Raw genomic sequence first — 19,240 nt, 5'->3', positions numbered from 1 at the left:
CAAGGTCCCCAACCAAGGCTCTCTGCCTCGCATTCTCACCAGAGGGGTGAGTTTCAGTCTGTCTCTGAGCACGGGAACCAAAACCACAGTGTCATGGGCAGGAGGAAGCTCAGGCCTGCAGAGGCATCGGGCTGCCGCTGACCATGCTCAGCTCCGCCGGAGGGGAAGGGAAGAGGTGCAAGGCCTCGCGGGAACGAGGCCTCGGGGAGTTAGCCTCTCAGGGAAGGGTGGCGCAGGGGGCCCCGCCAGGGCCACTCAGAGGGTGAGCAGGGTCGGTGGGGACCTGTGAGACCCTCTTCCTTCGAGTCTGCAGCTACAGCATGGGACAGAATGCCCTCGCTTTGAGCAAGCTGGTTACCGAGCAGGAAAAGGCAGATTTGCAAGAGGGATGAATGAGAAGCCTTCCCCCCCCCGCCCTTATAATTTGTAATAAGGCGTTCTGGAATCTGCGAAGATGAAACCGTGCTGTGTACAAAGCATGTTTTATGGGGAGCGCAGCTGCGGACGGAAGGCCAGGCGTGCCGAGAGGCGCCGGCTCCCCTCTCCTGCAGGAGGCCTCCGGGCCCCACGGCTGCCCGTTTGGCACCCCAGCCCTCACTCCCGGGAGTGCTGGGAGCATCTCTGTTGTCACGGCAACCACGTCAGATCCCGACAGCCTGCTGTGTGAGCCCTGCCATCCCCGCGGGGCCAAGACTGTATACTGTGCTCACTGCTGCGGCCTCAGTCCCGGCACAGGCCGGGCACAGGGAGGCCCCACAGCCACCGGGACACAGAACAGAGCCCACCTGTGCTTTCAGAGGGTGCCCTCTGCCATCCCTGCGAGGCCACAGGGGAGCATTTTAAATTCACAGAGTATCTGAAATGCATTTGCCGTTTTCTATAGCACACGGCAAAGGTGGGTTTCGGTAAACTTAAATGGAGCCGTCCTGGAGCGTGTGGGGAAGGAAGGACAGTGTGGTTGGGGTACACAGGGGACCTGCTGTCCTTCTCAGGGGACTCGGGGACCCGCAGGCAGCAGCTGAGCTCGTGCCCTTCAGGGGTCTGCAGCAGCGGGGTAGGGGTGGGGCAGTGCCCGACCAGCAGCTCCCTGGGGAGGGGAGGATGGAGGACTCTCCACTCCCAGCGGTGAGTGGAGAGTCGACTATTTCACCTGTAATTCTGGCTCATCCCTGAGGTCCCCGGCCAGACACAGGAAGAGTTAAGGGTCGGCACGAGGATTCCACTTCGAGGATGCCGGGACCTGCCGTCCCTGGCCACACCTGCCAGCTGCTGCTCCACCTGACGGCCTTGCTCTGGCCACGGCCATTCCGGCCTTTCCCTCTCCCTGTGTCTGGCCCCGGCCGGCCGTGGACCTCCTGCTCCGCCTCCCTTCTCAGCCCAGCTGTGTCCCCAGACAAAGGCTCCTGGATTCTGTGCCTGCACTTGTCCCGCCAGAACCAGCGTGGGGCTCTGCTCTGGCTCCCGTGCAGACATGGCCGGCAGGGAGCAACAGGACAGTGCTAAGCCACAGCCGCAGCGGACGTCCTGGCAGGTGGCATGTCCCTCTTGGACCAGAGCAGGACTCAGGCTGGGTGTGGCCACTCGGACGCCGAGGTGGCGGCAGGGGCCGGAGGGTGCTCACCTCTGAGGGCCTCTGGGTCGCCCAGGATCCGGTTCAGGGTCTCGGCGGGGATCTTCTCAAAGGCTTCGTTGGTTGGAGCCAAGAGCGTGAACTGGCCGTCGCCCTCGAGCACGGTGTTGAGCCCCGACGCGGCCACGGCGGCCTGCGGGAGGGAGGGACAGCGTGCTCCCTGAAGGCTGCAGGTTTCTCTGCACAGCCTTGCCATGCTCCCCGCCGGGCTCGCGGCCTCGCGGGAGCCCCAGATGCACATGGAACGAGCCGCAGCTCGCCAGTCCGGCGCCACGATCCTCTCCGCTGCTGCACGGACCGAGGCCTCTGACCGCCCCTTGGAGGTCAGCGTGGTGCCACCTCTGCTTGCTCCTCTCTCCCGACCTCCAGCCGTCCTCAGCTCAGAAGCCACCTCCCAGAGACCTGCCTGGCCCTGCGGTCCCGCCCGGCCGCCGCCGCGACTGCTGCTCATGTTTACTTCTCACTCCACGCTGCTTACCAGTCGTGGCTACCCGGTCGACTGTTTCCAGTCTGTCTCCCCAGATGGCATACTGGCTCCACTGAGGACAGACATCTGTCCGCCTCGGTCACCTCCCCTCCCCCCGGCACAAGCATTACCGGGAAGCAGCAGGTGCCTAAGCGGCAGGTGTTAGAAGAAAAGGAGGACGTGAAGGAGGACACAAAAGGAAGGAAGGAATATTGGCCAAAATTAACTATTAATAGTAAAATGTGTGCCACCAACTTTGTGGGAACGTCATTCCCTTGCAGACTCTGCCCTTTGAGTGACCCAGGAAATCAGGGGAGAAGAGTCTGGAGGGCCGGGGCCCCCGGGCCCCCCAGCGCCGGCTAAGAGCAGTCCCCACTCGCCGGGGCTCGGCGATGCCAGCTGGCGCGGGCGTGTTTGTGTCTCTGTGTCGGAGATCTCCAGGGAGGGCCTGCCCCACTCCCACGTGCGCCCTTTGTGGTTAGCAAGTTCTCCCCGAAGCAGAGCAAAAGCCCTGACCAGGCAGCCTGCGCCCACTTCCTCCTGCGCGGCCGCTGCCAAGAGGCACGCCCGCTCGCCCCTCCAGTTGTGAGACTGCCGCCGGCCAGGCTGGGGAGAAGGGACGGCCTTCTTGTGGCCCCAGGGCAGGCAGAAGCCAGGCCGGGCTCTGGTGTCCACACTGGCGGCCTCTCTGCTGGTCTGAGTCCCCTGGGAGGAGGGGACCTCCTACCTCTGGCACCTGCGGGACAGGCCCAGGCTGCCCGGGGCTCAGAGGATGACCCTGTGCTGCTGCGGCCACAGACCACGACCTTTCCCGGGGATCCAGGGAAAGACGCCTCGCAAAGGAGAAGGCAGACGGGGGCTGCGCAGCCTAGGCCAAGCAGAGTGCCGGCGAGGGGACTCTCCATGGTCGGTGGCGGGCATTCAGGGGGACTTGCTCCGAGGTTCCCTACGTGAGCTGCCCTCCGCCCCTCCCGCAGAAGAGGCCCCGCCAGGCCCCTCTGGGAGGCGGCGTGTCCCCAGCCTGGGCTTCCTCCCGGGGTAGGCTCTCACCCGCAGGGTCTCGAAGGTGTCCTCGATCTCGATGATCTGCTGGATGTTGTTGGTGACGGTGGAGATCACCTTGTCGATGAGGTGCACCACCCCGTTGGTGGCGTGGTGGTCGGCTTTCAGCAGCCGGGCGCAGTTGACGGTGACGATCTGCAGGAGGAGCCGGAGGGACGGGCAGTTAGCAGGACGGAGGCCTGGCCTCTGTGGGACGAGCGGGCTGGGGCCAAGCAGGCGCGGGAGGCAGGGCTGTCTGCGGCCTGCCGCTGCTGCAGGCCACAGCCCAGAAACCGGCCCCGCAGAGGCCAGCGCCGGGCTCACGCTGGGGAAGGGCCACGCCGCGAGGCCGGGCGTGCGTACCCCGTTGGGGTAGTGGTGGATCTGGATGTTGGAGTTCTGGTACATGGAGGTCAGGGCCATGCCGTGCTTCAGCTCGTCCGTCAGCACCCGCCTGCCCACCATGTGGTAGCGAAGCGCGTTGAGCAGCTCGATGTTGACGTTGCTGACCAGGGAGTCCAGCACTTCCTGCAAGCAGGGGGGCAGTTAGGAGCTGCAGAGCTCGTGTTCGAGAGGCGGGTCCTGGCCACCCTGGGAAGCGTGATCCTTGGCCCCTGGCAACCCAGGACTGTCTTCTGCCACCGATCCCCACCCCCCCACCCAGAGAGCACCCAGGTTGGCCTGTCCAAGGCAGCAGAGGGGGTGTCTGCCCCATGGGGTGGGTACGTTTTAACACAAGTTCCATTTGAAGGCTTAAGGGGACAGCTTCCTGCAGCAGCAGGAAATGACTCCAGAATCCCGACCCTCATGCCCACCCCTCGGGGAGGTAGGGCCGTCCCCCGCAAGGGTCCCCTGGGCAGAGGAGGTCATCTCACGGCAGGCAGGGAGGCCCAGGCCTCGTTGCTGGGGGCGAAGATGGTGAAACTGCCGGGGCCCTCCATCTCTGGCCTCAGCTTCTCCGTGCGGTCCGTGTACAGCTGCGTGGTGGTCGACCCGACCACGCCCAGGGTCTCGTAAAGATTTGAGAGCGGCAGGGCTGCAGGGGCAGGGGACAGAGGGACAGGGTGGGGCTCTGGGGGTCCAGCCCAGCCAGGCCGTCCCAGCCCTTCCCTGCCAGAGCCACGGTGCGTCCACAGGTGCAGAGGGAAGTTTCTGGAAAGCCCAGACACTCATTTGGGCTTCGTTTAGGAGACGTTTGTTCCCTCGCTGGGGAGCTAAAAGTTCACTACATGCTTCTTAAAATGACCCAGCGAGTCACATGCCTCTCTACGTGAACTCAACTAATGGGGAGTTTTCATCATTTCAAACACAACAGTGCAAAGCTATTGTTCCTAGACATTGAGATAATACAGGCAGAGATAGATACACTAATCACAAACTAGTCTTACAGATTCATCTAGTTATTGAACCTGGTTCCCTGGTGGCCTCTACTGGAATAAAAGAAATCTATAGATCTCTAAAGCACTGTGACTATTTGCAGTTACTACAGTGTTATTTCTTAAAAGGAGCCCGAAGTTTAGAAGGGCTTTCTCAGACGGGGAGTTTAACGTTCATTGCGAAGGGTCTGGAACTGGGATGCAGAGGGTGTCTCCTTTCCCCACTCCCTTCCCCCGCCCGTCCTTGCACTGGAGTCGGTACGGCCACAGCCCTGCCTGGGCCGACCGCACCCTGCCCGTGACCTTGGCACCGACCGAGTTGCCCGCCCTCCCTGTTGAGTCTCAGCCTCACATTCTTAACTGAAAAAAACGGCGGACAGAGGCGGGCAGCGAGCACACAGGGAGAACGCCAGCCAGCACGCCCTCACGCCGCCGCCTCCTGTCTCACGCCTCGCCTGCCTCTCCCCCCACCTGTCCCCTCCACCCACGCCAGCACGCCGGGCCGGGCTTGCTCACCTGCTGGGCAGCCCTTCTCTCCGGGGACCTTCTCGTACCCAGGACAGCACTCGTAGCTGATGACTCTGTAAGGAGACCGGCACGCAGGGGCGTCAGGGCAGGGCGCGCTCCTCTCCCGCCGCGGGGCCTCCCCAGGGAGAATCGCCTCCGTGGCCAGGAAAGGGGGAGGCGGGTGAGGCACCCTGCTCCCGGGAGGTCACTTGCTACACCTTATCTCTGCCTTTCGTGAGCGAGGAGCTTCTCGCCCCTCCTCAGCTTCCTAGAACGTTCCCGATGGTCACCGACAGCTACAGCAAAGCAGCCGGGAAAACGAAGGCCTTGGGCAGCACGTTCCATGGTGCGCCCGACCAACATCGCTCACCGAGAATCTGTCTCCAATCCTGCACTCGGGAAGCCCGATGGTCAGCGTTCCTGCAACGCAGCAGGAGGAGCAGGAAGAGCCCTGCACCGGCCCTGGCTCCGAGTCTGCTGCCGACCAGCTGGGACATCCCCAGCCAGCCCTGTCGCCTCTCTGGGCCTCAGTTTCCCCACCTGTAAAATGCACGTGTGTACCCCGCAAAGGCCACTGGATTCAATCTCTCGTGGCCTTCCAGCTCTCCAATTTTTCACAACCAAACAGGGTAGCATATATATGACCATCGAGTTTTCCTCAGTCTTCACAATCAAACTTTAAACTTTAAAAACAAAGCTCCCCTAATGAATATGCTTGGCTTTTTATTTCTTTAAATTAAAAAAAATTTAATAAAAACATTGTTCTGGTTTCTAATTGAAAACATACAAAGGATTAGATAGTAAAGCGCTCCCTACCCACCCTCACCCTTCAACCGCCCACGGCCGTCCCAGGCGTGAGCCAGCATAGCCAGCTTGCGAGATTCTTTACATTTGGATGAGCAGTGCGCAGTTTTAGCCTTCGAGATCGTTTGTTCTGCAAAAGTACGAACTTTCTCTGCTCCTAACTCAGACCAGCCCATCATCGAGGGACACTGGCCACCGTGCAGAGGTCTGAAATACACAGCTTCAGCCGACCCGGGATTCCGGTAAGCCCAAAAAGACTGGGAATTTCAGACGACACTTCAAGGAAGAAAGCCTATCCCTAAAAAAGACCAGCTTAAAATCAAATCCCCAATTTCTGCGGAAGACAGCATGTCTCTCCCTGGCAGGCCTGGGGCCAAACGCAAACAGCCACATCCTTCCCCTTCCTTTCTTATCTGGGGATGTGCCCCCTGGGACAGGAGGGAGCACAGCCTTTCACTGCAGCGGGTTTACCGCAGGGACGTTTAATGCCATGAGGATGCCAGCAGAGAGGGGCAGATGGGGGAGAAATGAGGGCTGGGGCTCCGGGCTCCGGGGGGTGCGCTCAACCTGCCCGCGACACTCTGCCCTGGTTAATGCAGCTGGAGTCGGTTCAGGGAGGACTTAAGCAAGTGAAGCTGAAGCCTGGTCACGTGTTATCCAGGGGCTGCTTCAGAGATGGATTCGCTGGGAGTCGGGCAGCCGAGGAGCTGCCGTGTTGCTTTGCTAGAATTGGGCCCCCCAGGAAATGACTGGGGACTGAGCTGTGCACTTTCTTCTTCACCCTGCTCACTCCATCCTCCTTCTCCAGCCCTCCTCCCAGCCTGTCCCTTTCTAACCCGCCACCCCTGTTTATAAGGGCTACACAGGCTGTGGTCTCAGGACTGACTTTCAGTGTTATCTTCAGAAACTAAACTCATCCTCTGCAACCAAAACAAGATTTGATTGACACATTTGCAAAGGCATCTTGGTGCGAGAGGAGCTGCACTAGGCGGAGCAGCAGGGTAGCCTTGAAAGTCCACTTTTCTCTCTCTGGGCTCAGTTTCCTGATCTATAAAACGGGGTGAAGTGAAACTAGATGATGTCTAAAATTCCTTCCAATCTCACACTCCCAATCCTAGTCAAAAGGCTTATTTCCAGGGAGTAGAGATGCACTTTTTCAAAGACGAACAGTGCCAACTTCTCCCAGCTAAATCCAGGGAGAGCTCCAAGCCTTTGACCCGTAGGACGAGGGGACACCCATGCATGGGGGTCCCAGGCTTTCGCTGATGAATTCCAGGGCGCCGTGGCTGGGGTTGGGGAGGTGCGATTAGGTCAAGTCCCCCAAACTTAGTGTCTTTCTGGAAGTGTCTGTGTGAAGCTCCACGGAGCTGGAGGACAGTCTTATCGTCAAGAGTCCTCATTTCTGGCCCCCCCGTGCCTGGGTGCTGCAGACCCCACAGCTTGAAGCCTCAGCCCAGCCGGCCAAAGACTTTCTGCCATACTGCTGGCTTCTGAGTTCTACTCCGAGAAACCTCGAAAGAGCTGAACGGCTCAAGTGGCCTCACCGGGATTTCACTGAGGACAAAAGAAAACCAACTCCCTAGACGTGAGCCTACCTGCCTGTGGCCAGGTGTATGTCTGCGTGTGTGTTGGGGGGTGGGGCATGAACAGAACGACACCAGGAGAAACGGAGGGCTGAGGGGCTGGGGAGGGAGGGACAGACCTGAGCAGAAAAGTCTCAGCGTGGCATGACGCAGGGTAGCTTAGGATGGAGTCGGAAAGCTGCAAGGGCTGGATCACAGGCGGGTAGAGACAGACCCAGGACTCTCCTTGCATTTCCAGTCCCGTCCTCTCTCCACTGCTCTGGACGATGTGCATATTTGGAGGACAGTAACCTGAATTGCGAAGTTTGACATCGACAAGTGGTGTCTCCAAGGTGGTCACGACTAGCCGCTGTCAGCACTCACTGTTCCTCTCCGTGTGGCCTTTCTGCACCTGGGTCCCTGGGCGGCTGGAGCACGCTCTGCTGTCACAAGTGGGCGGCTTGCGCAACACACTCCCCGCAACCGAGGCTCCGTCCCTGAGGCCACCGCCTCCCCGGCAAAGGCTTGTTCCTGGCTGAGCGAGCGTGGCTCTCTGCCAGGGAGCTCTGTCCTGATCCTCTCGCCCTGCCGGCCCCTCCCTGTCTGTCCTCCCGCTGCCCACAGCCTGGCACCGCCGCCACTCTCTAGGAGTGCCAGGGTCAGCCGCGCCTCTCAGCCGGAGCACAGCGGCCTGTGGGCTGCGAAGGTGCGCAGCTGGCAGCTTCCCTGCTTCCCTGGCAGGGCCAGCCTTGTCGGAACTGGTCTGCACGGGCCAGAGATGCTCGGGGCAACTGGGAACGGCAGACGGAGACAGCTACCCACGGAGACTCCACAGCGGGCTACCTGTGGCTCAGCCCAGCTCGGCCCAGCGTCCCGCCCTCCTCGGGCTCTGGTCCCGGGAGCACACACACTCTGCGGGGAGACGGGCTGGGGGACAGGGTCACGGGTCTGCTACCATCTCTCCCGGGTGAACGCAGGAAGGACAGGAACAACGGGGCCTCCCAGCTGTGACCCCCACCCCCCCAGTTCCTGGGCCTCCCTGCACAGAAAAGACTGATCTGTTGGTCTCTGACTCTAATCTCATCAGCCAAAGCTGTTCTGATTAAAGGCTTCTCCCTGGCCAGACACAGTCCAGTAAAGAAAAACCTCGAGTTAGAGAAAGCAGGCCTTCTGGAGTAGTGACCTGCTAATTATCTTGTTCCAGCTTCCCAGGTCAAAAGAGTAATTTGAAAAAGGAAGTGAGGAAAGGTATCTGATTAAGCAGATTTAAAGGAGAGTGGCAAAAAGAAAGCACTGGGCCGCAGTCTTTGTGTAGAGGTGTTTGGGGAGCTCTCCTCCATTTCCCTGCTAACGTTGCCACTCACGACTGCACAGAGAGACTCACTGACAGTTATCTCCTTGCATGATCTCCCAAGAAGTCAACGTAAGCTAAAACGGTCGCTGTCTCCGAGTGTGCTCCCCGGGCGAGTGTGCTCCCCGGGCGAGTGTGCTCCCCGGGCGAGTGTGCTTCCCGGCAGAAATCAGGGCTGGCTTTAACCTCCCGTCCACACCACAGGCCTTGACCACCGCGGTGTCCACCGCCTGCTGGGCGATGGGGGTGACGTGAGTGTTGGGCAGGAATCTGTGCGCAGCGTGCCAGGGCGTTCGGGGGCTCCTGGCTGCTGGCTGTCTCGGTTCCCACGCCCCGCCTGTGACGGGGGGCCTCGGGGGCCCCCTTGCAGCAGACGGTGAGCACCCGGGGGAAGGTTGGTGACTGAGCCAGAGGCTGCCTTCTCTCACCCTGAGCCTTGTCTCTGGGACCCACGGCCACAGGTTCGGGGCTGTCGAGAGACACCTGGGGCAGTTCGGCCCCCGCCCCACAGGCCTGCTCGCTTGTGTACCCCCTGAGTCGCTGACATGGCCGCTGGGCTTGACTCTCCCTGGGGGCAGCACAGAAGAGAGGGCTGACCTGCCCCACTTATCAGTGGATGGCTGTGAGCAAGTCAGGTGGGTTTTCTGGGCCTCAGTCTCCCCATCTGTAAATGGGCTAATAATCATACTGACCTTATAGCACAACTGTGAGCACTGAATGAGCTCACATGTGACGATTGATATTTACTAAGTGATAGTTGTTGAGCTTCTTCTAAAAAAAAAACCTCTGGGCTGAGCACAGTCACTCTCACCTGTAATCCCAGCACTTTGGGAGGCGGAGACAGGAGGACTGCTTGAGGCTAGGACTTTGAGACCAGCCTGGGCAACAAAGCAAAACCCTGTCTCTACAAAAAATTTTTTAAAAAATTGGCTGGGTGTGGCGGCACGCACCAGCTAGTCGGAAGGTTAAGGTGGGAGGATCACTTGAGCCCAGGAATCTGAGGCTGCAGTGAGCTATGATTGTGCCATCGAACTCTAGCCCAGGCAACAGAGCAAGACCCCATTTCAAAAACAAGATAAAATAAAACAAACCAAAACAAACAAAACCCGAAACTCTCCAATATAAACTTTAAAACTGAAGCTAGGTCCATAACGTCCTTGAAAGCAATGTCTAACATCAGACCAATGATCAAATCACATTGCAGCAAATAAACTCCCCCAAACACATCCATAGAACTCAGTAGATAGGGCCTGTGTTAGTTTCCCACTGCTTGTTGTAAGAAATTTAGCTGCTTAAAACAACACAAATTTATTATCTTATAATTCTGGAGGTTAGAGTCAGACATTGGCTTTATGAAGCTCAAATCAAAGGCTATGTTCCTTACAGAGGCTGTGGGGGAGACTCTATCCCTCGCCTTTTCCACCGTCTAGTGGCTGCCAGCATTCCTTGGCTTGTGGTCGCCCCACTCCAACTCCAGCTTTCCTCATCACGACTCCTCCTCTGAGCCTCTGACCCTGTTGCCTCCTCTCACGCGGCCTCTTACAATTACACTGGACTCAGCAGATAATCTGGGATAATCCCCCTCTTAAGATGCTGAACTTAATCAGACCTGCAAAGTCCCCTTTTCCACGGCAGGAAACATATTTGCAGGTCTGGGGATTAGAACGCGGACCTCTTCCCTCTTTGGAAGGTCGTTTTTCCACCTACCATGGGCCCCAGGTGGTAAGTACGTGGGTTCACGGAAGTGCTCAACGGAACAAAGCTCCACCTCAGCTAAGCAGCCTCGTCGTTTACAGAACGAGACGGGACCTTCAGGGAGCTGTCTGGTGCTTGGTTATGTCTCAGTCAGCTTGGAGCAAAGCACGCGGGGGCTCCCGGCCGGCTGCACCGGGAACAGAAGACAAGGAGGAGGGAGGTGCGGGCGCGGGTGTGGGGACAGCCCTGGGCGGCTCCTCGCCATCTTCTTCCTTTTCCCCTGGGACCAAGGCTGTAGGGTATGAGAACGGGAGGAAGGAGGTGGCTCTTCCTCGGCGTCACGTCAGGTGTCTCTGGGGTGCCCTGCCCAGAATGACAACTCCTGGAACTAGCCCGGCCAGCGGAGGGCAGCGCGGGGCCACGCACCAGCTGGCTGCCGTGAAGCTGGACGTGCACGCTGCGTCGCAGCGCCCCAGAAATGTCAGCATTCCAGCCTCTGGGCGAAGCCAGGCTTGCTACTAGGGAAGCGGGACTGTCCTGCCAGCTCGTCTGGGCTCCCGAGAGAGGCTCTTGCACTTGGGGAACGTGCGGCTCATGCAACAACGTCAAGGCCTTTGCAATGGACGGCTGCCGCCTTGCAGCCAGCTCTGGCGCTGGCCCTCCCGCCACGTTCATGATGTCTGCGCTCCCCACCCCCCCACCCCCCCGCTGTGGCCGCTCTGGCCCTGGTGATGTCAACTCAGACTTGGCTGCTAGAGAGGCCTCCCCTCCCCGGGGCGCACGCGGATGGGGCCTGTCGAGAGGCAGCCAGGCTTCCCGACCACAGCTCCCTGCACCTCCGCCCACGGTGCGGCCTGTAGAAACGTTACGGCCGCTCATCAAACCAGGGCCCGAAGTCCCAGAGGGGGACGTCGCCCGCCCCCCACAGCCCTCTTTGTCTGATCCGCCGTTGTGTCACTCTGGTGAGCTTTAGGGTCCGAAATGAATGCTACAGTGCATTTCCAAGTAATAAAGTTCACGCAGGCCACCGAAGAGGGGCCCACGGGTAGCCACTTCCCGCAATAAAATCCGCATGTCGGCTGGACGCCTAACGCCAGGGTCCTGCGCCCTCCGTCCATAAGGGCAGAAAGCCGTTGTCTGCGGGTACAGCGGCTCTACCTGGGGACGGCGGGGCTGCATGTGGCCGGGCGCCCCCTTCGGGAGACTGAGTCCAGGGCCCCCAGCAGCGGGCGGGTGGCTCCAGGCTCCTGTCTCCCCAGGCCTGTCCCTGTGACTCTGTGACCTCACACCGCCACGGTGCCCGCTGCCCCGAGAGTCTGCTTTCCTCTCTGGTCTGGAGCCTCTGACGACCGGTGCTGCCCCTCTCATCGACGACACTTCGCTCCCGGCCATCCCAACTCTCACTTATGCGCCAGCCTCTTCTCTGGAGTCTCGCTGAGAAGATGCCCCCTGCCCACAGTGGCCCCGCGCTGGGACAATTCTTTTGCTCCCATCACTCACAACCATGCTCCGTTTCCCGGTCTGGTCCTCACCCAACCGGATGCATTTGGGACCCGCTTTCCCCAGGACGGCGACAACTCCAGCCGGCACCTGAGCCCTCTCCCCTCCCCGCCTGACCACCCTGGCACTTAGCTCTGGCCACATGGTGGCCGGGCAGCAGCCCCCTCACCGGTCCCAGTCCCGGGTCCGCAGGAGCCCTGCCAAGCTGCTCTTACTCAGCTCTCCGAGAGGACGGAGATGGGTCCAGCCTCTTCCTCTTCCCCTCTCTGAGCTTCTGGATTTTTCCAAGTCAGCTCCACCTTCCTGGTACTGCATGTGATGTTCCAGGAAGGGCCTCTCTTGTCCTGGATCATGAAGTTTTATATCAACTCATGTTTTTCTATCTTCATTTCCTCTTTTTGAATGTGGCCAAAGCCGCGGCCAAGAGTTGAATGTGGGTATCACGTCCCTCTGGCTTTGCAAGACCCGGCCAGGACCTGGGCCTGGACACTGGGCTTTGCCTGAGGCCACTGCAAACCTCACTTACCTGTGAGACGCCCACACCCCACCTGCACACTTCTTCCCTTTCCTGGTGCCTGAAGAAAATGTGGTATATACACATGATGGAATGCGATCTAGTCTCTAAAAAAATGAAGGGAATCCTGTCATTTGAGACAACATGGAGCCTGGAGGACATTACGTTAAGCGAAATAAGCAAGGCACAGAAAGGCAAATGCTACATGATCTCACTTACATACGAAATCTAAAATAGGTGAGCTCCTAGAAGCAGCAAGTAGAATGGTGGCTACCAGGGGCTGGGGATCGGAGGTGGGGATTGTGGAGATGTTGTTCCAAGGATACAAGAGAACTAAATTCAAGAGATCTATCGTACAATACGGTGACTACAGTTAATAACAATGTATTATATACTTGAAAACCACTACGAGAATGGATTTTAAGTGCTCTCACCTCTCTCCCCTGAGGTCACCGGAGGGAGGGCACTGCACCATCACGTCACTGGACTCTCAAAGCCATGGCTGCCTTAGAGGGGACACCCTGGCACAGTGTGCCAACACGCAGCTCCGCTGCTGGTGCCTGGCGCTGGCACACGCGTGGAGAAAGAGGCAGGCAGCCAGAGCCGATAGCTACGGCAACTCATCCCCAGCCGCAGCAAAGGCCTGGGAACGGGCTGGGGAACGTGACCCAGCTGCTGCTAACCAGGCGGGCAAGTGCTTCACCACAGGGACGCCCGAAACAGCGTGGCCCGTGCCACCTGTGGCCAGCTCGCCATCGCAAGTAGGCCCCATTTTTAGAGAAACCTGAACTAGCAAAGAGGTGGTGCTCTTTGAAACGGAAGGCGCTGAGATGCAGAAGAGCTGTCTGCTTGGCACCAGTGCCTTGGGCCTCCTCCTGGTCCAAGAAGCAGCTACGTGGGGCCCGGCTTTATGTATAATTAAGCAATTACTTAACTGCATGTTTGCGTAGATAATACATGCACACGAGAACAAATCCAGCAGTAAGTACTAAAGGTATTTCTTTTTCCTTTTTTTTTTAAACTTGGATGTGATGGAAGGATGGGTGGAAGAGGGATTTGCATAATCTTTTTGCTCACGGCAGCAAGAATCATCGCTGGGCTTCTATTCACTGAAACCGGGCGGTGTGTCCCAGCTCGCTCAGCTCTAGCTTAAAGGCCGGGCAGCCAGCTGCCACGGACCTGCCCTGCTCAGGCTCCCAGGGATTCACAACCAGGACTGATAACTGCCTAACACAATCAGGGTCGCACACTGGGATATTTAGTTCCATGCACATTTCAAGGGAAGAGCGTTTTCCCTGCTTTCCATTGGCTGTTAAATTGGAGGAGATGTCTGCTCCAAAGCAATGTCACGAGCAACAAATTTAAAAATCCCCGACACTGGAAAGTGCTCAGGATCGTGGCAGAGAACGCCTTAGTCCTCCTGTTACGCAGACAAGAGGAAGGTCAGGGCCCCCCCTGCCCCCAGGGGCTCAGGAGGTTTCCCGGAGCACATCCTCCTAGCCGCAGGAGAAAGCCAGCTTTGAGACCTGTCGACAGGGAGTGCTGAAACAGATGAAGTTTCCCCAGAATCTGTTAGAACACGACGCTACCCTGTTTCCACCAGGCAGCCGGAGCGAAGGCTGCTCCCTGCTTACCGGCAAGCCTGTTGCGACCACGCTCTCCCACGCCCTGCTGCCACTCTGACTGCCGCGTGTGTGGTCTAGGTTTGCAAAGTCAGGGGTAACGATAATGGCGGCGAGCATTCACTGAGCACCGACTAAGCGCCACGCACCGCATTCCTCATAACAACCCCCTAAGGTAGGTCCCTGTGGTATTCCCACTTTACAGCTCTGGCAATGGAAGGTTCTAGAGATGAAGCCCCTTGCCCAGGGAAGTGGGAGAGCCGGGGTTTGAGCCAGCGTTCTCAATACGCCATGCTGTCTCCTAACGTGCGCGTATCTAGGCACGGGAAGTCTTTTGGGGGTGTTTGCCTTAGGACTGCAGAGCAGGGGTGGTGTTCTTCAGCATAGCTCCAGCAGTGGGCTCTCTTTTGCAGAGTCACATGTAGGTGGCTTCTCCCCCGAACATCTGTATCACTTGGTGATCATTGAGAACCCCGCCCCCCACCAATGTTTCACGCTTCCTGCAATCCCAAACCAACCAAAAGCATATCCAAGGCTTGTCGGCAGCCTTAAAAATGCAAAACAGAATTGGCCTAGTTTCTTAGAAATGCCACTCCCCGGCACACGGTCCCGACAGGTTCTCACATGCACCGTCATGGCTCTTCCGGCAGCCTGGCCCTTTATAAGGTGCGCCCAGGCACGGGGGCGCCTGCCTCCCGCACGCACCCGCTGGGCCTCCCTGGCACTGGTGGTCCAGGGGGGCTACGGACACTCACGTTGATTTGCCGCAGATCTTCCTCTGGTACCACTGCTTGCAGTTGGTGAAGTACTTCTTGTTGGTGCCGATGAGCTTCTGCACAGCACACACGTTCGGGCTGAAAACAAAAGCAACAGAGTTAGCAAAATGGTAGCACGGCCACCCCACCTTGACATCTTTCCCATCAGATTGGCCTTCCTGGGCCAATGTTCTAGAAATGGAGGAGAGACAGCCCCTTCAGTCTGGGTACCAGGGGCTGGCTTTAGGCCTGTCTACTTAGATTCCCATCGGCCCCCATGAAAGCTTCCCCTTCGGTTAAAAATTGTTAAAGTCTCTCTTACACGTGGGTATAACGTCATGTAAGTATCCTTTTTGACACGGGCAATTGGCAAGCGTAAAGAAAAGGATTTCCGCGCAGCTCCACATACAGACGTGCTCTGCATCCCTAGACCGGCCCCTGGCCCCCCCAGGCCACCTGTAACGAGTGCCTTCCTTGTGACTGGAGGCCACGCCCGGCTGCTGCCAGGGCCATCATAGGGGATGCTCTCCCATGTGACTCCCACATGTTCATCACTTAGACCCCAACTCAAGTGCCACTTCCCCCAGACGGCCTTCTTCCGGCGTCCCAGGTGACTTGCTTCTCTCCACCCTCTCACCTGGGTCTCAGTCCTTGTGTGGTGCTGGGTACCAAACAGAGTCCCGCCCCTGGTGTGCCTGTGGGGTGGGTGTCTCTTCTCTTCAACTACACTCAAAAGAACACTGAGAGCAAGTGATCTGTCTTTCACATTCTAGACGGGGCCTGCCACCCAGTCAGGATGCAGGAGCCAAGAAATCAGAACCTGAGGGCCCGGAGAACTTCAGGTGTCTTGCAAAGGGTGGGGAGTTCCTTTAACGTCAGTTCTCCAGCCACGTTCAAAACGTAACCCGCAGACCTCCTTCGCTGTGCAGGGCGTCGGGGCGTCGCGCGGATACTGCCGGGAGAGCTGCGGCCACCGCTGCCGCCATTTAGCTGCAGCCGAGTGACGGGCTGGGAATCCACCCCCACCCTTTCCTCTCCGCCCTGTCTCTTCCAGCATGTGACTGTCACCTCTTGTCCAGTTTTTTTTTTTTTTTTCCAAAGGGGAGTAGGCAGAGGAGGCACATGGGTGTTAGTGAATCAATGCAAGAACCTGGGGCGAGAGAAGTGAAGTCTGGAGAGGAGACCCCAGGCCAGCAGAGAGCGAGTCCAGGCCTCCTAGTCCTAGCCGGGTCTGGCCAAGTGACAGCAGCCTCCAGCTTTCTACACACCTGGCTTCTCTGCCTAGCATTCATAGATTAGAAAGTCCCCAAATAACCCCGAGGAGTCCCTGCTGGCCACCCTCCAGCCCTAGGTTTTATTTATTGTTGTACAATCCCAGAAGTTCTTCTATCTGCCCGAGCAGGAAACAATTACTGTCGATGAATTCCCTGCAACTTTCCGTAGGCGTTTGGCGACTCTTCAGCGAGTCTCTAGCGAATGCGGCTCGGACATTCCTCTGCAGAGCGTTTCCACTGCTGCTGCCCTCGCAACCGGAGCAGAGGCCGGGGCGGCTGTGACCCTGGGTCTCCCTCTCCCATCAGGGGGGTGTGGGTGGGCTCTGTACAGCGGAGATTTATGCCGAAGCCTAACGGAAATGAACGAGCCATTTCTGGCCCCTCTGCCTCAAGCATAACAGTGCTGCTGTTCCACTTGGATTTAAAAATCAAGCGCTGCAGGAGACCCGGTCCAGTCTCTGGTTGTTGATGTTTGGAAATGCGATCCCATTTTTACTTTGTGTTCAGTATTATTTTTCCCCTTCCCTTCCTTCTGTAGCGACACAGTCAAGAGACCATGTTGTAACAACTGCCTCTCGACAGCTTTCCGTGCTTGGACTGAATCACTGAGCTGACGTTTCACCATCTGTAAGATGGGAGCATGAACAACAGACCTCCCTTTAGGGTGGGGAAGATGAAAGCAGAAGTGGTGAGGGTGATAGGGTGCTAGACACCAACAACACAGTGCTTCCTCCACCGCGTCTGAAGCACACTGTATTTCCTTAAAACAGCAAACACGTTCTCCTTCCCTATGCACCAGTTCTCGCTTTGAATGAAGGGCTGGAGCCCGAACGAGGTTACCCATCTGCATGGGGGCCACACCCATGTGCGCAAAGCCAGGCAGCCCTGCGGTATTTTCGGGGACAGAGTTCAGAGTTAGTGCCACGGTGCCTGCAACCGTTTTGTCTCGGTTCCTGTCCCTGTGCATCCAGGTTTTACTGGGGGCGGGGTAACTCCTGAGACTTCCCAGATCATTCTGCCCACCACCAATTACTCTAGGCCTTTCCAACTGCACTGCACGAAGTTCATCAAGAGGATTGGCCTGCAGGGGTACGGTGGGGAAATTGATCAAATATCTGAAACTCATAATCAAGAGCATCTGCATGTTAAAAAAACAAAAAAAACAAAAAAAAAAAAACAAGCCCTATTTTCCAGCTGGTCAGTGTCTCTTCTGGGCTCTGAAGGGAAGAAGAGCTTTGCTAAAAAGACGGTTCTTGGTGGAAAGGTGCTCTATACCTTGGGGAACCCTTCCCTGGGGCTGTGCCCAGAGATGCCCTTACAGGTGACAGTGTCGCGGGGCATGCTGCAGGCATCTTCTCCTGACTTAGTGGGTACAAAACAGAAGAAACGGAAACCTCCCGGGCGGACTGTGGCACCCAAACACAACACGGTTCATTTGCCAGAGAAGCAGAGGGACCAGGGCGGGGGGTGGACGGGGGCAGTAAAGACGCTGGTGGCTCACAGCTCGACTTTGAGGCCTCATATCCCCCTCGCCTTGCCCACCTGCCCCTCTGCCCTCTGGCGCACACAGCCTAAGTCCAAGGGGTTTTCCACTTCCCCAGCGCCCCCGGGATCTGCCCCGCGCTCTCCTTGCCCCAGGAGGGTGTCGCAGCTGTGGGCAGGCCCGGCTTGATCTCGCTCTGCAGGGTGCCTGACTTGTCCCCCCGAAGCCCCTCTTCCCAAAAGCCCAAAACACCTGGAAGGCCAAGTTAGACCACCAAGCTGCAGGCAGAGCACACGAGGGCAACTGCTCCCTAGGAGGAGAGACGGCTGTGCCCCCGCCCAGAGCACGCCTGGCGTGGAGGGCCAGGGCTCTGTCGGGACCTGCGAACTCAACTCTGTAACCCCCACAATGAGTTTCCATCAGAGTTCGGATGGGTCCAGTCCCTTGGAGGTGCAGGCAAGGCCTGGTGACTGCCAGACCCCAGTGGCATCTGGCCTCCCCCTGAGCAGCCGTACTGCGACCTTACTCACATGCGGTTTCCCTAGCTGCGCAGGAGGAGGAGGTGCAGGTGGGCTGGAAGCCGCGGCACAGCCCGGCTGTGTGTGAAGCAGGCATGGCCTGGTGTGGGGCGCAGAAATATTGCCCACCTCGGCCTGGGACTGTGTTAGGGTCTTTACCAGGTGAGACCTTCAGCCTTGGTTGTCTCTTAGAGCCAGCCCATCCTCAGCGTCTCAGAGGAACACTTGCAGTGCTCATGCCCCATATTTACAAACCCAGCCACTGCTTTAAGAAAGACTCCAGTTCTGGCTCCGGTGCACGCTGCAGGACTGCAGGAAAGTGGCATGACCTCTCATGACTCAGTTTCCCCATCTGTACAATGTGTGTGAGGCCCAGTGGCTTCTCTTGCTTTGCACTGGCAGGGGCAGAGGTGCCACACTGCCTTTGCAGTGCCCAGGTAGTGTGAGTGCGGGGCATGGCCAGGTGCACAGGCCACTGGGGCGCCTTGGACGCTGCCACCTTGTGCTCCCCACCCCCCCAACCCCGTCTGAAGTTGCTGGCCAGGGACCTGGCTGCGAGCTGCCTGCCTGGTGGGCTTCCAGCTTGCCCTGGGCACCTTCCCACTGGGATTCTGGGCAGACAGCTGCCAACTGCTCCCTCCTGTGGGCCGGGAGGAGAGGCTGACAGCGCGGTCGGTCCTGCGCTCTTGGCCCGAGTCGGGTCCTCGACCAGCTCCCCACTTTCTTCCTCTACAAAGCGTCCTCCCGCTGGTCTCCCTCCACGGCCCCCACCTCCCTCCCTCCACGGGCAGGGCTGGTCTCAGAGCTGCAAGCTGCCTGCTCTTCCTCTGGGCTTTGTCCCCTGCGCCCCCCAGCCCGCTTGGGAGCCCCCCACGGCGGGCGCCGTCCCGGGCCGGGCGGCTGGGCTTACCCGTGCTGGCGGCCTCGGAGCCGGCTGTGCTGCAGCACCAGCTGGTAGGGCGACTTGGCGGGGCCCCCCTGGGTCGCGGCGGGGCCCAGGGCCAGCGCCAGGGCGACAGCCAGCAGCCGCACGAGGAGCGCCATGGAGCGGGGGTCGCGCACCGAGAGAGCAATTGCGCGGCGGCGGCTCGGGAAGTGAGGGCGCCCCCGCCGCCCGCCACGTTAAGTAAGCGGCGGGAGCG

At 58.6% G+C, this 19,240-nt stretch overlaps 1 protein-coding gene across 1 annotated transcript in view; it reads right to left on the bottom strand.

The window, feature by feature from the left end:
• The window catches only part of TGFBI (transforming growth factor beta induced), a 30,186-nt gene extending 10,948 nt beyond the window's left edge, over window positions 1–19,238 (bottom strand). Inside the window, exons 1-7 of the mRNA XM_012762260.2 lie at window positions 19,009–19,238; window positions 14,824–14,922; window positions 5,030–5,094; window positions 4,013–4,173; window positions 3,501–3,665; window positions 3,147–3,293; window positions 1,622–1,763 (exon numbers count right to left, since the gene is read on the bottom strand). Of these exons, the coding sequence (XP_012617714.2) occupies window positions 1,622–1,763; window positions 3,147–3,293; window positions 3,501–3,665; window positions 4,013–4,173; window positions 5,030–5,094; window positions 14,824–14,922; window positions 19,009–19,142 (913 nt within the window). The 5' untranslated portion in view covers window positions 19,143–19,238. The remainder of the gene's footprint in view (window positions 1–1,621; window positions 1,764–3,146; window positions 3,294–3,500; window positions 3,666–4,012; window positions 4,174–5,029; window positions 5,095–14,823; window positions 14,923–19,008) is intronic.
• Between the last annotated feature and the right edge of the window lie 2 nt (window positions 19,239–19,240).

The sequence above is a fragment of the Microcebus murinus genome, chromosome 21 (genome assembly GCF_040939455.1).
Source record: "Microcebus murinus isolate Inina chromosome 21, M.murinus_Inina_mat1.0, whole genome shotgun sequence".
Classification (NCBI taxonomy): Eukaryota; Metazoa; Chordata; class Mammalia; order Primates; family Cheirogaleidae; genus Microcebus; species Microcebus murinus.
This window is presented reverse-complemented; position numbering and strand designations above follow the sequence as displayed.